Source organism: Arvicanthis niloticus, chromosome 1 (genome assembly GCF_011762505.2).
Source record: "Arvicanthis niloticus isolate mArvNil1 chromosome 1, mArvNil1.pat.X, whole genome shotgun sequence".
NCBI classification, from domain to species: domain Eukaryota; kingdom Metazoa; phylum Chordata; class Mammalia; order Rodentia; family Muridae; genus Arvicanthis; species Arvicanthis niloticus.
This window is the reverse complement of record NC_047658.1, coordinates 75,213,413-75,231,770: the sequence shown is the minus strand read 5'-3', so window position 1 is coordinate 75,231,770 and position 18,358 is coordinate 75,213,413. Positions and strand designations below refer to the sequence as shown.

Below are 18,358 nucleotides of genomic sequence, written 5' to 3'. Positions count from 1 at the left end.
TTAGTGCTTCCCATAACTTCAGTTAACTCAATCATTCTGGATTTCTGATGGGGTTGAAGACCTATAGTCTCATAGCCAATCCTGGCTATTTACTTTGAGAGAACAGATCTGAGTAGATGGTTTTCAGCTGACATTCATTCTAAAGCCAAAAAAAAAAAAAAAAAAAAAAAAAAAAAAAGCCAGGATCAAAAGTAAGTGTTTTAGTTAGAAGAGATGGCACAGGTTCTGGTTAGTCAACAAAATGATGGAGTGGGTATTAGGACTATCGTGTACCTCACTGGTACAATTAGGAATAAGTATGCTCTAATTGTATTTTGAGAGAAAAGTTCTACTTTAACAGGAAGAGTGATATGTAGGAGGAGCTAAGTGGGAAGGAGTACTGAGAGGAAGAGATGGAACAAGGAGAGAAGATGAAGAAGAGGAGAAGCTAGGTGATGAGAGAGAGAAAGAGAGAGGGGTCATGGAGGCAGATGTTCACATGTCTCCACCAGTCAAAGATAGTTTTTATATCTAGGTTGGGTATTGGGTTATGCTTCTGATTGAGCATTACCAAACTTATAAATCGTTTGATTAACATTTAAAAAAAATTGTATAAAAGCAAAAAGGAAAGGGAGGGCATGGGACAGGGGTGTTCTAGGGAGGGGAAATGTGGAAAGGGGATGGCATCTTAAATGTAAATAAAATATAAAATAAAATTTTAAAAAATGTAAAAAAAGAGAAAAATCTGAGGTAAAGTGATAGAAGTCTTAAGAGGGAAATTTATAAGTAAAAACAATTATACTAAAATAACCAGATACATCTCAAATAAATGACCTACTTATATACCCTAGATACTTGGAAGATCAATACAAGTCAAACAAACGTCAGTAGACAGAAATAATTACAATCAGGGTGAGAGAACAGATCTTGGGTTCAGAGAACCTGATCTAGGGTTGAACTCTTTAGCACCAGGTCCCAGGTTACTCTCCAACAAATTTATACCTCCAGGTTACAAGCCTGCCCCTGGCATTTCACTTCCTAACAACTACCAAGCAGGAGGAAAGCAGAAGTTAAGTTTATGGCTTGGCTCCCAGCACCAGACAATTATCTTAAAGGGGAATATAATTCCATATTAGCTCCTCAATCAGATGTGTGACAGGCTATGATCCCCCACCCCAATTGCTTGCCATTTCCTATAAAACCTTGCCCCACTAAGAGGTTGGGGCTTCACTGTCCTGTCCTGCTGCATTGGAGATGGTGGTGTGGCCCAAGCTAGCTTGAATATAGAGACCCTAGTGCAATCAGAGTTGACTCCTGGGTGGTCTGTTAGGGTTTGTGAACACTTAATAGGCACAACAAGAGCTGAAGTAAAATTATTAAGGAGCGAAAATTAAAAAAAAATACAAATATCCAATAAGCAAAGAGTTTATCCTCTGCAAAGATAAAGAGGATTATCAAACCTTAGCTAAACTAATCACAAGACAGTAAGAAATGACCCAAATTAAGAGAGGTGCAAATCGAGACATTGTAGCAAACGTGAATGGAGTTGAGAAAATCATTAGGATATATATAAGAGCGTATATTCAACTAAGTTGCAATATCCCAAAGAAATGGATGAATTTCTAGATGCAAATGACCTAAAAAATTAAACCAAGGTATGATAGTTTAAATAGCTCTATAGTAAGCAGTGAGATGGAAGCAGCAGCAGCAATAATAATAATAATAATAATAATAATAATAATAATAATAATAATAATAGTAAATAATTCTAGCTAAAAGTTGTCCAGGCCTAGATGGATTTACTGCTGAAGTCTAACCTTAAAGAATTAACACCAATACTTTTCAAACTAACTTACAGTAGGAAGGATGGGGGCTTCTGCTAAATTTTCTTTAGAAAGCCAGTATTATCTACACCACAACCAGAAAATGGCACTGCCAAAAAGGAAAAGTATAGACTAATCTCCTTGGTGAACACAGATGCAAAACTTCTCAACAAAATATTTACAAAGCAAATTCAAGAACACATCAAAAAGATCACTGTTTATAATCGACTTGGCTTCATTCCAGACATGCAGGGATAGTTAAACATATGCAATCCATAGATATGGATAGATATGATATATATCACATTAGATAAATGGATTCAAGAACAAAAATTACCCATCCATCTCCATAGCTGCAAAAAAGCTTTTGACAAAATATAATATCCCTTCATGATAAAAAACCAGAGGGGACTAGACTGGAAGGAATGTGTCTCAGGCCTTAGTTTGTATTTTCTTTACTCACACCAACCATAATTTCAAATGTTATATTTAATTGTTCTTTGTCATTGTTTTGTGTTAGATTTTCAGTTCCCCATCTGGACAACTTTTTGCAAATTTTTGCAAAAAGTTTTTTTTTTTTTTTTTGCAAATGCATAGCAAATTTCCAGAGTAATGTCAAATGTGGTATCATTGAGTTCAGGCATTAATCTCTCAGCCCTGATTTTAATTATTATGCTCTTATCACATGCAGACATTATGCTAGTCATGCCCATCTAGGGATATCTAGGACACACTGTCATCATCCTTTGCAGGTAAATCTTTTCAAACTAATACAGGGAACATATGGTAGAGTATGCAGTGTTTCTCCAAAGAAGCCATGTAGGACCCAGTGATACGATAAGACCTGTTAACAAGATGGGAGTCATAACTGTGTGTTATCTTTCCATCCTCTTCACAGCCATTTGAGAGACTTTTGAGAGGAAACACAGCCCAGGATCCATTCACACTAATGAGAAGGAATTCTCTTGAGTACTCTAAACTGCCCCAGAGACAGTTTTGTAACACCTCCACTCCCTACTCCATTCACTGCATTTAAAAGGAACTATTGTAATACAGTATATTATGAAGACAATAATAAGACTTTACATACAGCAGGAGGGTGTGAGATAAGTGAGGATTCCTCCCTGCGTTGGGTTGGTCCTTGATGATAAGATGCTTATTCCCTGCTTGGTCAGTGCTATAGGCAATACCATTCTAGAGCTTTCTCTATCAAGAGTGAAATGCATTCAATAGTTCTGAAATGTTAATTTAATCTTCATTTTTTTTCCTCTAAAAGATAAAATTTGGCAAGATTGGTAAAGAGAAGGCATGAGGTGAACTAATGAAATAGGTCAGAGTGAGAGTAGATTTTTTTTTTTAAATCTAGATTTGATTTTTACAATTTACTTATCTTCTGGCACAGATCTAGCCAAGTTTTTTTTTCTACAGTAGCTCTCTATCCTATCAAATAATGATTACAGTGTTAAGTTCTCAGTGAAGAAGAATATTGTTTTTCATGTTATGGAGTTGTAAGCATACCTTTCATGGAATCAGGTTTGGTTCTCTCTCTCTCTCTCTCTCTCTCTCTCTCTCTCTCTCTCTCTCTGTGTGTGTGTGTGTGTGTGTGTGTGTGTGTGTGTAGTTTTCACTAGAGGGGTGTTTATTTGTAAAGGAATGGACATTTAACCAAAAAACTCTATAGAAAAAGCTAAATGAAATGTTAGAAAGCTTAGCAGAGACAGTGCTATTTATCAGAAACGTTCTGACTCTAAGGCAACATTTTCACCTTCACATTTGTGTGGGATTGTTTTTATGACAATAATGGAGGTTTGAGTACACCTTGTAATGCCATTGCAGAGTCATAGTCACATAGTCACATTAGTGTCACAGTCATCCCTGTCTCTTAATTTTTTATTTTGGCTCAGGTCAAACCAGTTTAAGAACTTTGTATATACTTATTGTATTACAGTTAATCATATCTGCTGTGAATAAAGGTGATTTTGATGTTATCTCTGTACTTGATCAGCTATAGGCACACAGAAAGATAAATGTTTTAAAATATAATTTGTTCAGACCTACTGTGGGGCCAATTAGATACTGATACAGGCATATTTGTGCATCTGAGAGTAGGTGTTTGTGAATGGGTATATATGTGTGTATATGTCTGTTGTGATTGGGGATTCAGAATGGAGGGTAGTGTGGGGAAAATCCTAGGAGTAAATAGCTGTGGATAAATGTGATATGGTCATAAGGTGGGCTTCTGTTATTTGACACATATAAGAGTAACAATGGTTACTCTTCATTGTCAATTTGGCTGGTTTTAAAAATCACCATAGAAACATACCTCTATGTGCATCTGTGAAGGGTATTTCCAAAAAAGGTTTAACTGAAGAGAGAAGGTCTATGCTGAATGTGGGCAGTGTTATTTGTAGATTGAATCCTCAAACTGTGAGCCCAAAACAGACCCTTTCTTCTGTAAGTTGTGTTTGGCAGTTGTCACAGTGACAAATAAGGTTAGCTAAACACTGTGCAGCCCTGTCTGTATTTAATGTATGTGAGTTCATTGTAGCTGTCTTCAGATACACCAGAAGAGGGCATCAGATCCCGTTACAGACAGTTGTGATCCATTGTTGGGAATTGAACTCAGGACCTCTAGAAGAACAATCAGGGCTCTTAACCACTAAGCCATCTCTCCAGCCCCTCAACTTTATTCTTAAAGCCTCTTATGAGTTGAAACATTATAGCTCTTAGACTCACAGCTCCATCCAGATGCTAATAATCTGTTAGTAGGTTATGCAGGATGTGTTTTTGTCTTTTTCATGTTTTAGAAGGAAATGAATACAGCAGTCCTCAGCTTAGATGTGTTCTTCAATCTGGATATGAAATACTGTATCTCCATTTTATTTCCCTCTAACAAAATTTGGCATCTTCTGAACACTCAAACTGGCATTAAAATACTAACTTTTCTAGCAGTAAAAGTCAGAAATATTTTTATATTACATTGCAATTGTTAAAGATATTTCTAAGTATTTAAAGCCATAATTTCTTTAAAATAAATTTGTTCTAGATCCACCATTATATATAACAATTAATTTACTCATAAAGACACAAAATATTTGTTATCATGCTAATAAAACCCATATGTTGTTTGCATATATTTTCTAAAATTATCCAGCTAACTATTTTAATATAACTAGTTTCCTTAATAGCTTCATCTACTTTGTTATGTACAAAGTACATATACAAAATAAATATATATTTATATTGGTGCATTTTAGAATACTATTTTGAGTCTTCTTTGCTAGATAGATAAAAGAAAGATAGCTCAACACCTTCATAGGAAGTTAAACTTTATGCTTTAAATTTCTTTATTTTTCGGAGAATACTATATTATTATTATTAAAAAGCACAATTATTATTAAAAAATTATTCAATTTTCCTAAAGGTATTTGCAAATCTTCTAACAACTGTTTAGTATATGATCAAAATATTTTGATTTACTTAATTCATAATTGTGGACTAAACAATGTGCTATTTCATATCTTCTAAAGGACACAGTAAAGATGACATCAATTTCAAAAAAGGCTTTATAATCTTTGGAAGAGATAGCTGATAGATAATGGGAGGAAGAGAAAGGCGATGACTGGCTCAGTGCAGAGAGTCCGTACTGTTTGAGGGTACCCGGAAACCAGCTGAGCTGATGGCTGAAGTAGAAGTTTAGTTGTGATGGTACTGTGCCCACTGTTTTTGAAGTTCTACAGCTGATGCCGAGAGAGCTACAGCTGGTGCTGTGGACAAGAATGCCAAAGGCTATCAATCAGACTTATCTTTTGAGGTGCTGTTCTCCTTCAAGACAGGTTATTTTTCTCTTATTTAAGAAATAGGCTTGATAAGGCACATTGGCTCTTTCTAAAACCTTAATTAAACCTTTGTGATTGTCCTTCCAGGGAAGAGAAAACTTGCCAAAAATATCTTTTAAAAATTCAACACAATCATAAGATGGATGGAATGTGATAAGAGCAGCATAAGCCACGAAGAGTCCACTGATAATACACCGGGACCTCACATTATAGCTTTACAGATTAATGCAAAAGCCACAAGGAGTCCACTGATAATACACTGGGACCTCACATTATAGCTTTATAGATTAATGCAATCTGATTCATCATTGTGTTATTAGAAGTCTGATGTCCAGAATAAAAAAGATGATCATTTTCATCTACACCTACAACAATGTTCTATCTCGTAAAGCACTGGTGTCTAAGCACTGGAAATGCTCCAAGTCTCATAGCATGATAATCTTCTGAAGAACCAATAAAGGCAAGTTTTGAAATGTTTCCCAGTGATTGGGGCTGTCTTTAAACTCTCCAAACTCTGAATAAAATAATTTTGTATTACACACACCCGTGTTCGTAGTGACTTCCTGCAGAAAAAGCAGATGAACTATGAGACAGGCAAATCAGACACAGGTGACTGAATTTCTCCTTCTGGGACTCTCTGATGACCCCCACACCCAGAAACTGCTATTCATCTTATTCCTGGGCATCTATCTGGTCACTGTATTTGGAAACCTACTTCTCATGTTTCTTGTTCAGGCTGACTCTCGGCTTCACACACCCATGTATTTTTTTCTGTGTAACTTGTCTCTAGCTGACCTGTGTTTTTCTACCAACATTGTTCCACAGGCCCTCATCCATCTCCTTTCAAAGAAAAAGACCATTTCATTCAGACGCTGTGCAGCTCAGCTTCTGCTCTTTCTCATTTTTGGTTGTACACAATGTGCCCTTTTGGCTGTGATGTCCTACGATCGATATGTGGCTATCTGCAATCCTTTGCATTACTCTAGCATCATGACATGGAGGGTGTGTATCCAGCTGGCTACAGTGTCATGGACTAGTGGCATTTTAGTGTCTGTGGTGGACACTAGTTTCACACTAAGACTTCCCTATCGAGGCAGCAACAGTATTGCTCACTTCTTTTGTGAGGCCCCTGCACTTTTGACTCTGGCATCTACAGACACTCAAATTTCAGAGATGGCCATTTTCCTAATGGGGGTTGTGATTCTCCTCATACCCGTCTCTCTAATTCTGGTGTCCTATGGGCATATCATAGTGACTGTTGTCAAGATGAAATCAGCTGCAGGGAGGTTCAAGGCATTTTCTACCTGTGGTTCCCACCTCATAGTTGTCATCCTTTTTTATGGGTCAGCGATTATCACCTACATGACCCCAAAGTCTTCCAAAGAACAGGAGAAACTGGTGTCTGTTTTCTATGCAATGGTGACACCCATGCTTAATCCCCTCATCTACAGCCTGAGGAACAAAGATGTAAAGGGAGCTCTGTGGAAAGTAGCCATGAAGAACTTCTCAAGCAGGCTTAGAATCACTCACTGACTCAGGTTCTCTTGACTTCCTACAGTTAACACATGCTAGGTAGTCTTCTGTCTGAATGCAAGCTATGGTAAGATGCTTATCATTGGACTTTGTCACTGACATACTTTAACCTTTATCCCATACTTCCTCTCTCTTGAAGAAGGGTTATAATATATGAAGTAATAGGAGGGAAGATACTTCCTTCCAATTTATTCTTTGGCAGTGAAGAGATTCTGAGCTTCTGCTTTCATTTGTTGTGAATATACAATGTTCCCTCCTGTCAGTGATGCTGTATGATTGGTATGTGGCAATATTTAACCCTCTGCATTACCCAAACATCATAACCCAGAGGCCTTTTTAAAGGAGGTCTTTTTAAAGACCTTTCTAAGGTCTTAGAACCTTCTGAGACAAAAATATTTCTTTTTAACTATGGTATATGTTGTTGTCTATTTCAGATCCTACTATGTTTTCTTTTGTTATTTATGAATTTCATTATCAAATAAAATTTGACAATATTATATAATACCTCATGGTGATATAAGTACTATTTGTGTTTGCATGCATGTGTCTGAGGTGGGTAGTGAAGAGGACCAGAACAATGAGGAAGAGTAAATGAGGCTCTCTGGACAGTTCACACTCTTTTTAGACTCATGAAGATCATACTCATCAAGATAAGCTACCCTGCTCCTAAATATGAATACACAGTTTTGAAACCAGTAAGAAATAATTACATATATAAGGGTTGTAATTAACTCCATGCCTGATGGACTAAAAAGAAGGAACTAGGAACCAGGAATGGGTAGCTGTATGCAAAGACTACCAGGCAAGAGCTGTGGACTAAGCCCCCCACCTCTGTGTGTGTGTGTGTGTGTGTGTGTGTGTGTGTGTGTGTGATGAGAAAATAATTAAAGGTAATTCTTCACCTACTTTCTGCTCCTCTGGTAGAACCTGGCAACCTAAGGAGCCTATATACACAACCCATAAACCCAGCAGACACTCTGAGTCAAAAAGCAAGGTGAGCAGGTAGAGGATGCATTTGAAAGGGCTAAGAGAAAAAGCTGACCCTTTCACACTCACCATGCATTTGTTCATGGTCCAGTGATTAATTCATGTTTATAATATGGAGAACAACAAATCTCACCAATGGCTTTATCATAGTGACACCAATACAGAACACATCTGCTTGATACCTAAAAGAATAGCATTGGTCAGAGTTACTTACTCAGGGGAATGAGGAGGAAAAAGTATTTCAAAAGACCAAATTAATTAGAAAATACATACACCTATATTCCTGAGTCTAGTCATGAAACTTAAATTGGTAATTGTAGCCAGGCGATGGTGGCGCATGCCTTTAATCCCAGCACTTGGGAGGCAGAGGCAGGTGGATTTCTGAGTTCGAGGCCAGCCTGGTCTACAGAGTGAGTTCCAGGATAGCCAGGACTACACAGAGAAACCCTGTCTCGAAAAAACAAAAAAAACAAAAAATTGGTAATTGTAATGTTTCTTTTACTACTCCTGTGGGGATTGTTTCTGCTTTAGCCTCTACTTGTGTAAATTTGGCAGTGGTGGCCTAAAATTTCTTTCTTGAACATAAATCCACAGATTCCATTTTGTTGATTTTTAAAATATCTTTTTGGTTAGTGTCAATATTTAAGGAAGCATTAATGCCCATGAAGCTTCTTGATTTCATATCCAGTCTTCTCTGCCTCCAGTATATTTCAGAAGCCATTTTTATTCTTGAAAATAGAAACAATCAATAAGGCAGCAATGTAATTTTACTTCAGTCTAATATGATTCTCTCCATTTTTTTCTTAAATATAGGCACTTAGTGCTATGGACTTACCCTTTAGAACTGCTTCATTGTGTCCTATAAGTTTGAGTATGTTGTATATTTATTTTCATTAAATTCTAGAAAGTCTTTAATTTTTTTCTTAATTTCCGTTTTGACCCATCTTTTTTTTTTCATTCAACAGTGAGTTGTTTAGTTTCCATGAATTTTTAAGCTGTTATTTCTAATATCCAGCTTTAATCCATGGTGGTCAGATAAGATGTAACCTTTTGGAGAAAGTTCCATGAGGTGCTGAGAGGAAGGTATACTCTTTTGTGTTTGGGTAAAATGTTCTGAAATATCTGTTAGGTCCATTTGGTTTATAATGTCAGTTAGCATTTTTTTTGTTTAGTTTTTGCCTGGATGAACCTGTCTATTGGCAAGAGTGGGGTACTGAACTCTCTCACTATGAGTATGTGAGGGTTAAAATGTGATTTAAACTATAGTAGTGTTTCTTTTATAAACTTGTTTGCCTTTTTTCTTTTACAAACTTGAATGTTTGTATTTGGTGACTAAATATTAAAAATTGCAATGTCCTCTCAGTGAAAATTTTGTGAGTACATAACATCCTTCCATACTTTTATGATTACTTTTTGACTTGAAGTCTATTTTGTCAGTTATTAAAATGGCTACACTAGCTTGCATCTTAGGTGCATTTGCTTGGAATATGTTTTTTTCCATCCTATTACTCTAAGGTAAATCTATTCTCTGATGTTTAGGAGTGTTTCTTGGATGAAGCAAAAAGATGAACCGTGTTTTTTAATCCAGTCTGTTAGACTGTGTCTTTTTATTGGGGGAATTGAGACCATTTTTATTGAGAGATATCAATGAGCAGTGTTTCTTTTTCTTAAATTTTACTTTATTGGATATTTTATTTATTTACATTCAAATGTTACCCCCTTTCCAGGTTTCCCCTCTGGAAACCCCTATCCAATCCTCCCTCCCCCTGTTTCTATGTGGGTGCGCACCCACCCACTCCCACTTATCTGCCCTGGCATTCCCCTAACACTGGGGCATCGAGCCTTCACAGGACCAAGGGCTTCTCCTCCCATTGATGTCTGACAAGGTCATTCTCTGCTATATATGCTGCTAGAGCCATGGGTCCCTCCATGTGTACTCTTTGGTTGGTGGTTTAGTTCCTGGGAACTATGTGGTGGGGTTGGGGGGTCTGGTTGGTTGATATTGTTGTTCTTCCTATGGGTTGCAAACCTCTTCAGCTCCTTCAATCCTTTCTCTAACTCCTCCATTAGGGACTTCGTGCTCAGTCTAAGGGTTGACTGAGAGCATCCACCTCTGTATTTGCCAGGCTCTGGCAGAGGTATCAGGAGAGATGACTAAGCCGTTAAAGAATAGGCTCACAACCAAAAATATAAGAGCAGTGTTTCTTGATTCCTGTTATTTGGGACTGTGGTTAGCTTAATGGTTTCTTTCTAGTGTCTTCTGTAGGGCTGGGGAGATATTGTTTGAATTTGTTTTTTTCATCATGTAATATCTTATTTTCTTTATTTGATTAAAAGTTATGTTGGGTATAATACTCTGGGTTGGCATCTTTGGTCTCACAGAGTCCTTAGAACATATGTCTAGGCCCTTTTGGCTTTTACGGTCTCTATTAAGAAGTCAGATGTTATTCTAGTAGGTAAGCTTTTATATTACATGTTTTTTTCTTTGAACTTTTTGGTATTTATTTTGTATGTTTCTCATATCTTAATAGGCATCTCCATCTTTAGGTTAGGGGAATTTTCTTCTATAATTTTGTTGCAAATATTTTTGTATTTTTGACCTGGATTTATTTTCCTTCCTCTATTCCTATTATTTTTTATTTATTTTTTCATATTGTGCCATATTTCCTGAATGTTTTCAGCCAGTTTTTTTTTCAGATTTAACATTTTCTCTAGCTGAGATATTCATTTCTTCTGTTGAATCACCAGTGCCTGAGATTCTCTTTCATCTCTTGTATTTTGTTTGTGAGGCTTGCCTCTAAGCCTCCTATTCGAGTTCCTAAATTTTTCATTTCCTGATTTTTCTCATTTTGGGTGGTCTTTATTGATCCTACTGTTACTGACAGTTAAAATATATTCTGTAATAAATAATGTGTTTTACTGTGGCTTTTAATTAGAGGGCTCTTGTTATCATGGTGCTGAAGAACTCTTTGTGCAGGAAACATCTGGTTGCAATTCCTCATGGTAGAAAAAGGTAGCACAGATCATAAAGTCAGTGGAGAGGAAATGCCTCTGCAGTAAATGCTATTTACCCTGTCATGGTCACTGCATTGTTAGGAATGTGTTTGCACACATGTATGCTGCTAGTATACCTACCAAGACTGCTGTTTGCTGAAAGTTCAGAGTTGTATGTGTTCACAGAAAAGAATCCTGAAGAGGCTGCTCTGTTGATCAAATGTGCAGTTTTAAAAGAACAACTGAGTTTATGCAGTCACAATAAAAGCACAAAACAGTTGAGAAAACAAAATAACATTTGGGTTATCATAGCAGGTTCCTCAAATTCTTTACTTATTTTTAGCTGGACAGCCTGTGCACCCTTCTAACCAAGGATCATTCAATCTAAGCAAGGATCATAATTCAAATTATCAGTGGATAATTTGTGATTATCTGTGCAGAGCATAGGATAATGTGCTTTAAGTGTGCAATATTTTTTTCTTTAGATGAGACACGTAATTTTGTCAGCAGAGGCAGAGCTCTTTAATTGCCAACCATCAATAAACCCTGGAGGTTTAAAGAATCTTTTCATTGCCTCTCTTTCTCACTAGGATACAAAATGCATCAGGCAAAAACTTTGTTTTGTTCTAGACTTTGTATTCAGGGGCTAGATTGGTTCTGATGTGGTATTCAGAATCAAATTTTGAATGCAGGTAAAAAGTCAATTGAAAATAAGGAGTGAAAGAGTGAAAAACATTTATTTGTTTTATTAGTATAATTATTTTAACTAACCGATAAAGACGCCCTTGAAATATATAAATAATGTGTTTGGGCAAATCTAGGGAAGTAAAACAGGTAAAGAATGAGCTGGATAAAGAATTTCAAAATTAAAATAAAAAATATGAGTTGTAGGAAATTGTCCACATGTAGTGGTTCCTAGTAGAAGTTCTGAGGAGTATCCTAAAAAAACCTAGTTCCTCAGTCTCACAGTTGGCCTGCAGTACTTCCTTCAGCATCTGTGTTCTTTCATCCTCAAGTGGATCCTAGTGGAGAGTCCAAAATTTCAGTAGGTGCACAGTGTCCCCTGAAAGAGTAACCACTTGGAGAATTCAGTGTTCTTTCTTTTGTCTCACACCATGCTCTTGCCAGTTTCTAAGTCAATCATAGTTTCTGAGGGCCCAGAGTTCTGTGAATGATCCGCCTCAATGCAGCCTTCACCTCATTATTCCTTAAGCTGTAGATGATGGGGTTCAACATGGGAGTGACAACTGTATAGGAGAGTGACAACATCTTCTTGTTCTCAGGGGATGTGTTTGAGCGTGGCCGGAAGTATGTGAGGATGGCAGTGCTGTAGAAGAGGGAGACAACCAGGAGATGGGAGGAGCAAGTGGAAAAGGCTTTGCGTTTCCCCTCAGCTGAAGGCATCCTGAAGATGGTGGAGAGGATGCGGACATAGGAACCCAGGATCAACAAGAAAGGAAAGAGGATGAATAGGACAGTGGCTGTCAGAGCCTCCAGTTCAAACAGGGAGGTATCAGCACAGACTAGGGCTATGACAGGGGGGCTATCACAGAAGAAGTGGTTTACCGTGTTGGGGCCACAAAAAGGGAAACTGAAAATCCATGTGGTTTGCACAGTGGCCACTGGGAACCCCGAGAACCAAGAGGCAGCTGCCAGCTGGGCACAGGACCTGCGGCTCATGATAATTGGGTAGTGCAAGGGATCACAGATTGCCATGTAGCGGTCATATGCCATTGTGGCCAGGAGGCAACACTCAGCAGCCCCAAAGAAAAAGAAGAAATACATCTGAGTAGCACAGCCAAGGAAGGAAATGGTTTTGTCTTGGAGTATCAGAGTACTCAACATCTTGGGCACAATGACTAAGTTGAAGCCTATTTCCAGGAAGGATAAGTTTCTGAGGAAGAAGTACATAGGACTTTGCAGGGCAGAGTCAGCTGTAGTAACCAGGATGATGAGGACATTGCCCATGAGTGTGACTAGATAAATGATCAAAAACAAGAGAAATAGTAGAGCCTGTATTTCATAGGACAAGCTTGAGAAGCTCATAAGAATAAATTCCCTGACAGTTGTCCAGTTTCCCCAGGTCATTCTTTTGCATGATCTCATTGGGCATTCAAGATTCAGGAAGGTAGAAAAAGCTTCCACATGCTATATTATAAGTTTATATTGAACTTTAAATAGGGAACTTCATGTAATTCTATATTCTACATTTGTTATTACTATTTAATATCAAGCATTTGTTCTCTCCAAAATGTATGACATTTTGACCATTGAGGAAAAATCCTGCTTTTCCCCTCCAGTTAAACTGAGATGCATTATATGTATTTGTACATGTCCAAGCTTTTCTTTGTTCTGTGGAGAATGCATGAAGGCACAGCTCCACTTACCTTCCTGCCCTAGTATTCTTCAACAGTCAGTAGTGTTAAGAAAGACAGGTAAAGTGTTTTTGAAGAGAGGGGTCTTGATATACAATGGAAGATGATGAAGTTTGACTTGATACATTTTGTATACCAAAATGGGAGAAAAGAAAAAAAATAAGAAACAGGCATAACAATTAAATGGAAATGATTCCTGAGTAGTAGTTCTAAAACAGTCCCAATATCCAGACCCTTACTATTGAGAAAGATTTAATATTATCTCAGGAGGCCTCATTTATATATTCATCAAGATTTACAACACAGAGGTGAACATATATGCATTTTAGAGAGGAAGAACTCTCAAGGTTAGTATATATGATCAAAGAAAACATAGTTGAGATGACATCAGACTCATGGGAGACTTCTGATATGTGATGTAAGTTTTTACATTATCTCCTCTTGGTTAACTTGTGCCTGGCTCTTGAGGTGTTTGATGGTCATACATTACATATTAGTAAAGTCCACGTCAAACATCCAGATGTCAGTACTAAGAATTTCCAAGAGAAAGAAATAAAAGATTTCATTAATAACAAAGTTGTAAAATTGAAAGCCTCAGATTTTGATGATGAGAATCTTAGATAAAGGAACAAAATTAAAATGTGTAGCATGCTGTCTTATGCATTATATATGCTCAGTAAAAGCCATTATGATTATGACAATTGATGGCACATTTGCTTTCTAAGATAAGAAGCAAATCCATTCAACCCATTGTCCAAACTCTCTTTAGCTCCTGATATTCAAATTTCTAAGACAAAAGAATAATAATTATTGAATAAATACCAATTATGCTCAGTGTGGTAGTCATCAGAAGTCATAATTGATAATTGATGCCAAGTGGTAATCTCTGCTCTCGTAGAAACAGCCTTTCCATAATTAGACATATCACTAACAAATTTGCTGGTAGAGTGTGTGCTGTGTGGGTGGTGAGTATGAGCAATGCTGCACAGTAAAGTTGTCAGAGAGCAAAGCATTTGGGTGTAGAGAGTGTTAGAAAGGCATCCTTGAAAAGAAGACACTCAAGTCCCATGCATGTTCAAGAGCCCGGCACTGAAAGTTCAGAAGGAAAGGGAAATACAAAACAGGGATACTTAATGTTTTTGCTGATTGATGTTTATTTAAATATCCTCAACCTTGGCTTCTCTATGTGGGCCCCTGTGTCTTTATCTATTTTCTGTGTCTTTTCTTGGGCCTCTTTTCCTCTGTTTATCTGTTTTGTCCTATTCTGGCATGTTAATTTTTTTTTGCTTTATCATATCATATTCCCTTAGAATTTTGTTTGTTTTCTAATAAGAAACAGAAAGTGTGGTGGTAGTGGGTGGATATAGATGAGAGAGAAGGTGGGATAGAGGGAGAAGAAATAGTAATTAGTATAATCATATGAGAAAAATGTTTTCAATAAGAAAAGAATAACAACAACAATAACAACAAAAAAAATCCGTATTTGATATTTGTTTACACAGTAACAGATCATTTACGAAGTACTAGCTATAGGTTTTACAACTTCATTAAAGACTTATCAAATATTGTGGTAAACATTGTTAAATAATTTAAAAACAATCCTGCGAAGTCTAGCCATGACCTGTGCCAGGTTGGACTGTTAGCACAGTTTTCTAAGGACACAAAGCCGCATGACTCCAGTTAGATACTGGAAAACAAGCGAAAAGAAAGAAAAATGGTTATCAAACTTAGGAAAAATTCAGGGACTTCATGTGAACCTGACTAGTTATAGTTCTCAGGCTTTCAAGAAGGGGAGACTGCTCTTAAAGTACTGCCAGCGAATGGCAGTGCTTAAGTTAAATGAGGATTTGGATGGAATGAAAGATGAGGTCTTAGAGCTGTCATTATACAGCTCTGCTTGTCTACTGCTTTCTGAAATGCCTCCTGGTACAGCTTCCTGAGGACTCAGGGTTGCAAGAGACACAGAAAAACAAACAAACAGACAAACAAACAAACCAAATTTTGGGCTTCTCATCTTCCTCATTCCCTGTAGTTGTAATTATGTACTTTCCTTCATTTGTTTTCATCCCCTGCCAACCTTCCACTTAGTATTTTCTCCTTTTGAGATATTCTTTCCTCTCTTCTTCATTCATACCCATAATTTCCCACTTCTCTTAGGTTCTGTTTTCCCCACTATGCAGAGAAAGGACAGCAGAGAAGTCACTGGGAAGATACTGAAAATGGCCTTTTTGTAACTGAGGTTCTGCTTGTGAGGATATTATCAGTGCAGTAGAACTCAGTTGTCTTTAGGTATAAAGCAGTGATACAGAGCTCTCACTGATTGTGGTTGTGACACAGACACAGAGTGAGCTATAGCAGGAAGTGAAAGTAATGGAGAAACTTAGTTGAGGTTGGTGGCTTGGGCAGTGACATCTCTCTGTTCACAGTGTCTCCTTTCAGGACTAACACCTTGGAAGTTCTGTGTTTTGTTAAAGAACTAGGAAAATACTGAAGAGTGCTTAGCAAAATTGCCAGATAAGTGATGATTTCAGTCACACAGATTTATCAGCAAGGACTCTGTTGTCAGTGCAGGTCAGAGTTCTGAAGGTGAGATAACTTTTTGAACCATCATAAAATTGGACGCTGACATAACTGATACTATTTTTTTCTGATTCATAAACTAAAAGCCCTGCCTACCTGGCAGGGTGATGGTGAGGGACCAACTGAGATGATTCATATGCAAACACACACTTAATATTTTAAAGAACATGTCACTATCGCTTCACACATTTCTCAGAATCTGTATTTTGTCAAATTCTATAAAATTATACATGCTTTGCTGGAGACTCTGATCTGTTTTTCCATCTCTTAGAAATTTGTCAAAGAAGACATGTTTTTGGTGATGATCCATCCTATTTACAAATCTTGTAAGTCTATGCCACCAACTCCTCACCTTTTACTCACCTCTTGTGAGTGACATCTGTCAATGTAAACTTTGGAGAAGCTTTCCTCTGTGACAGTCACTAGGAATAGCCTCAGGCTATTTGGTAATGAGTGAGCCCTAAATTTTGGCTTTGACTGTGCCAGTTTTTCCAGATAAGCAGTAAGTAGTTCTGAGTCAGTCATTCCAGAGACACTCTGGGCTAGGCTTGTTTCCATCCCATTATTCAGTAGACTCTGGGTTGTGGCACTGTCAAGTTCTGCCAGATGCTTTGTTTCAGGGCTGTGCCAGTCACCTCAGGTAAATCTTGTACACTGGCTGGGCCAGTTCTTGTAAACAGGCTCTGAGAGCTGTTCAGTGCTCATCACTCCAGAGATACTCTGCTCTGCGCCCATGTCTGTCACTCTGGAGGATTCCAGCCTGGGTCTCAAGACTATTTCATTCCCTGCTGTTTATCATAGCCAAATGACTTCCCTTAATGCTTCCTCTTCTTCAAAATGGCATTTCTCAAAAATGCCTTTAAGTATGTATTCAATTGTAAGTTTCTCATTGGAGCATTAACTGTATCTGATTTGCTCATTATTGTTTCTTGGTTTCAAGCATGGTGCCTACAACCAACAATAATGTGAAAATAGTTATGACTACCCCACTCTCTCCATCATTTTTCCTCTCATCCTTTTCCTCAACACCACTTTCATTCTAGCATTTGCAAGAGGTTGAATCATAACACATGTTCTCATAACAATTGAAGAAATGCATAAGGTCCACTTGGAATGTCATTTATCAAACGCCTATCACATAATTGGTGCTAAGTATTTAGAAGTAAATGACCACCACTTAATGAGATATAAAGTTTAGAAGGGAAACCCAACAGAAAGAAATCTTATAAAATAAGAAATTACAACTGTGATAAATGTGAAACCAGGAGACAATGATACAGCAACAAAAGCAGTATTGACTTTTTTTCTTTTTTCTAGATATAAAATATGAGGTTGAAGGAATAATAGGAAAATTTATTAGTCCTTGTGAGCCAGGTGAATATATATGTGGATGGGCAAGGAAAAGATGCCTTTAAGAAGTCAAGAGTCAGTGTATTATCTTGGTCACATCCACAAGGGCACTGTATCTTAGTGGGAGTGGAGGAAACAAAGCTGTCACTCCCCCATGTTTGTGTGGTTCTGAAGCCATTGCAGAAGTAAACATGTCATGAAAAGTATTGCTCAAGTAAAGAAAATACTTACTTCTTCTTACGTGTTAGGATGTATTATTGCTATTGAGAAATGCCTATCATTGGAAGATGGGTTTGAATATACTTAGTTTAAATACATCATGAGAGTATCCACAGAAAACTCACACTGGTAGGTATGCATTGAATTTGGAATTTGGAATTTGGAGAAGTTATATCACCTACCTCCCTTGGATTTAAAGTTTCCGTGATCATTATTTTTTTTTTAAAGTGTTTTTGTTTTGTGGTTTGGTTAAAGGGTTTGCAGTTTTGTTTTGTTTTCTTCTTAACTCAAAGCCATAGATGATGGAGATTCCTGAAGTGATGATTGCAGAGATGATGACTGGTATACTTCCCATTCAATCCTCTTGGGCCAGTCTTTCTCTATTGTGGAGAATTCTACACAATCATATGATGAAATACAATCATATCAGCCCATATTTTTCTAACTCTCCACATATGCCCCAAAACATGTTTCTTTTCCAATTAAAGTTTTTGGGTTTGTTTTTTGAAAATCTACTAAGTGCAATCAGTGCTGCTTATATGTGTACAGGACCATCCACCAAAAAAAAAAAAAAAAAAAAAAAAAAAAAAGGGACACCTACCAGTGGGAGTAGCTTCAAAAAAGAATTATTGTCCCTTCTTCCAGTAGCTATTGGCTACCAATACATCCTCTTTAAAAA

General features: G+C 37.3%; 2 protein-coding genes across 3 annotated transcripts; one reads left to right on the top strand and one right to left on the bottom strand.

Annotated features, from left to right (window-relative positions):
* Positions 1 to 2,876: 2,876 nt before the first annotated feature.
* Positions 2,877 to 7,678, top strand: Or2d2 (olfactory receptor family 2 subfamily D member 2). Its single transcript, XM_034512360.2, has 2 exons — positions 2,877 to 2,972; positions 5,729 to 7,678. The coding sequence occupies exon 2, from the start codon at positions 6,227 to 6,229 to the stop codon at positions 7,172 to 7,174; it is 948 nt and encodes a 315-aa protein (XP_034368251.1). The 5' UTR covers positions 2,877 to 2,972; positions 5,729 to 6,226; the 3' UTR covers positions 7,175 to 7,678.
* A 4,195-nt stretch (positions 7,679 to 11,873) lies between these two features.
* Or10a4 (olfactory receptor family 10 subfamily A member 4) lies at positions 11,874 to 16,785 on the bottom strand. Of its 2 annotated transcripts, none has more exons than XM_076940228.1 (2): positions 16,463 to 16,785; positions 11,874 to 14,059 (listed from the first exon to the last, which is right to left on the bottom strand). In XM_076940228.1, the coding sequence occupies exon 2, from the start codon at positions 13,259 to 13,261 to the stop codon at positions 12,296 to 12,298; it is 966 nt and encodes a 321-aa protein (XP_076796343.1). In that variant the 5' UTR covers positions 13,262 to 14,059; positions 16,463 to 16,785; the 3' UTR covers positions 11,874 to 12,295. The 2 variants fall into 2 exon arrangements, with proteins under 2 accessions (XP_076796343.1, XP_034368264.2); XM_034512373.2 differs by having other exon boundaries at positions 16,474 to 16,785.
* Between the last annotated feature and the right edge of the window lie 1,573 nt (positions 16,786 to 18,358).

Bases quoted from the DNA above. Each gene is read 5' to 3' on its own strand.
- Or2d2 (XM_034512360.2), top strand. From the start codon at position 6,227: ATGAGACAGGCAAATCAGACACAGGTGACTGAATTTCTCCTTCTGGGA.
- Or10a4 (XM_076940228.1), bottom strand. From the start codon at position 13,261: ATGAGATCATGCAAAAGAATGACCTGGGGAAACTGGACAACTGTCAGG.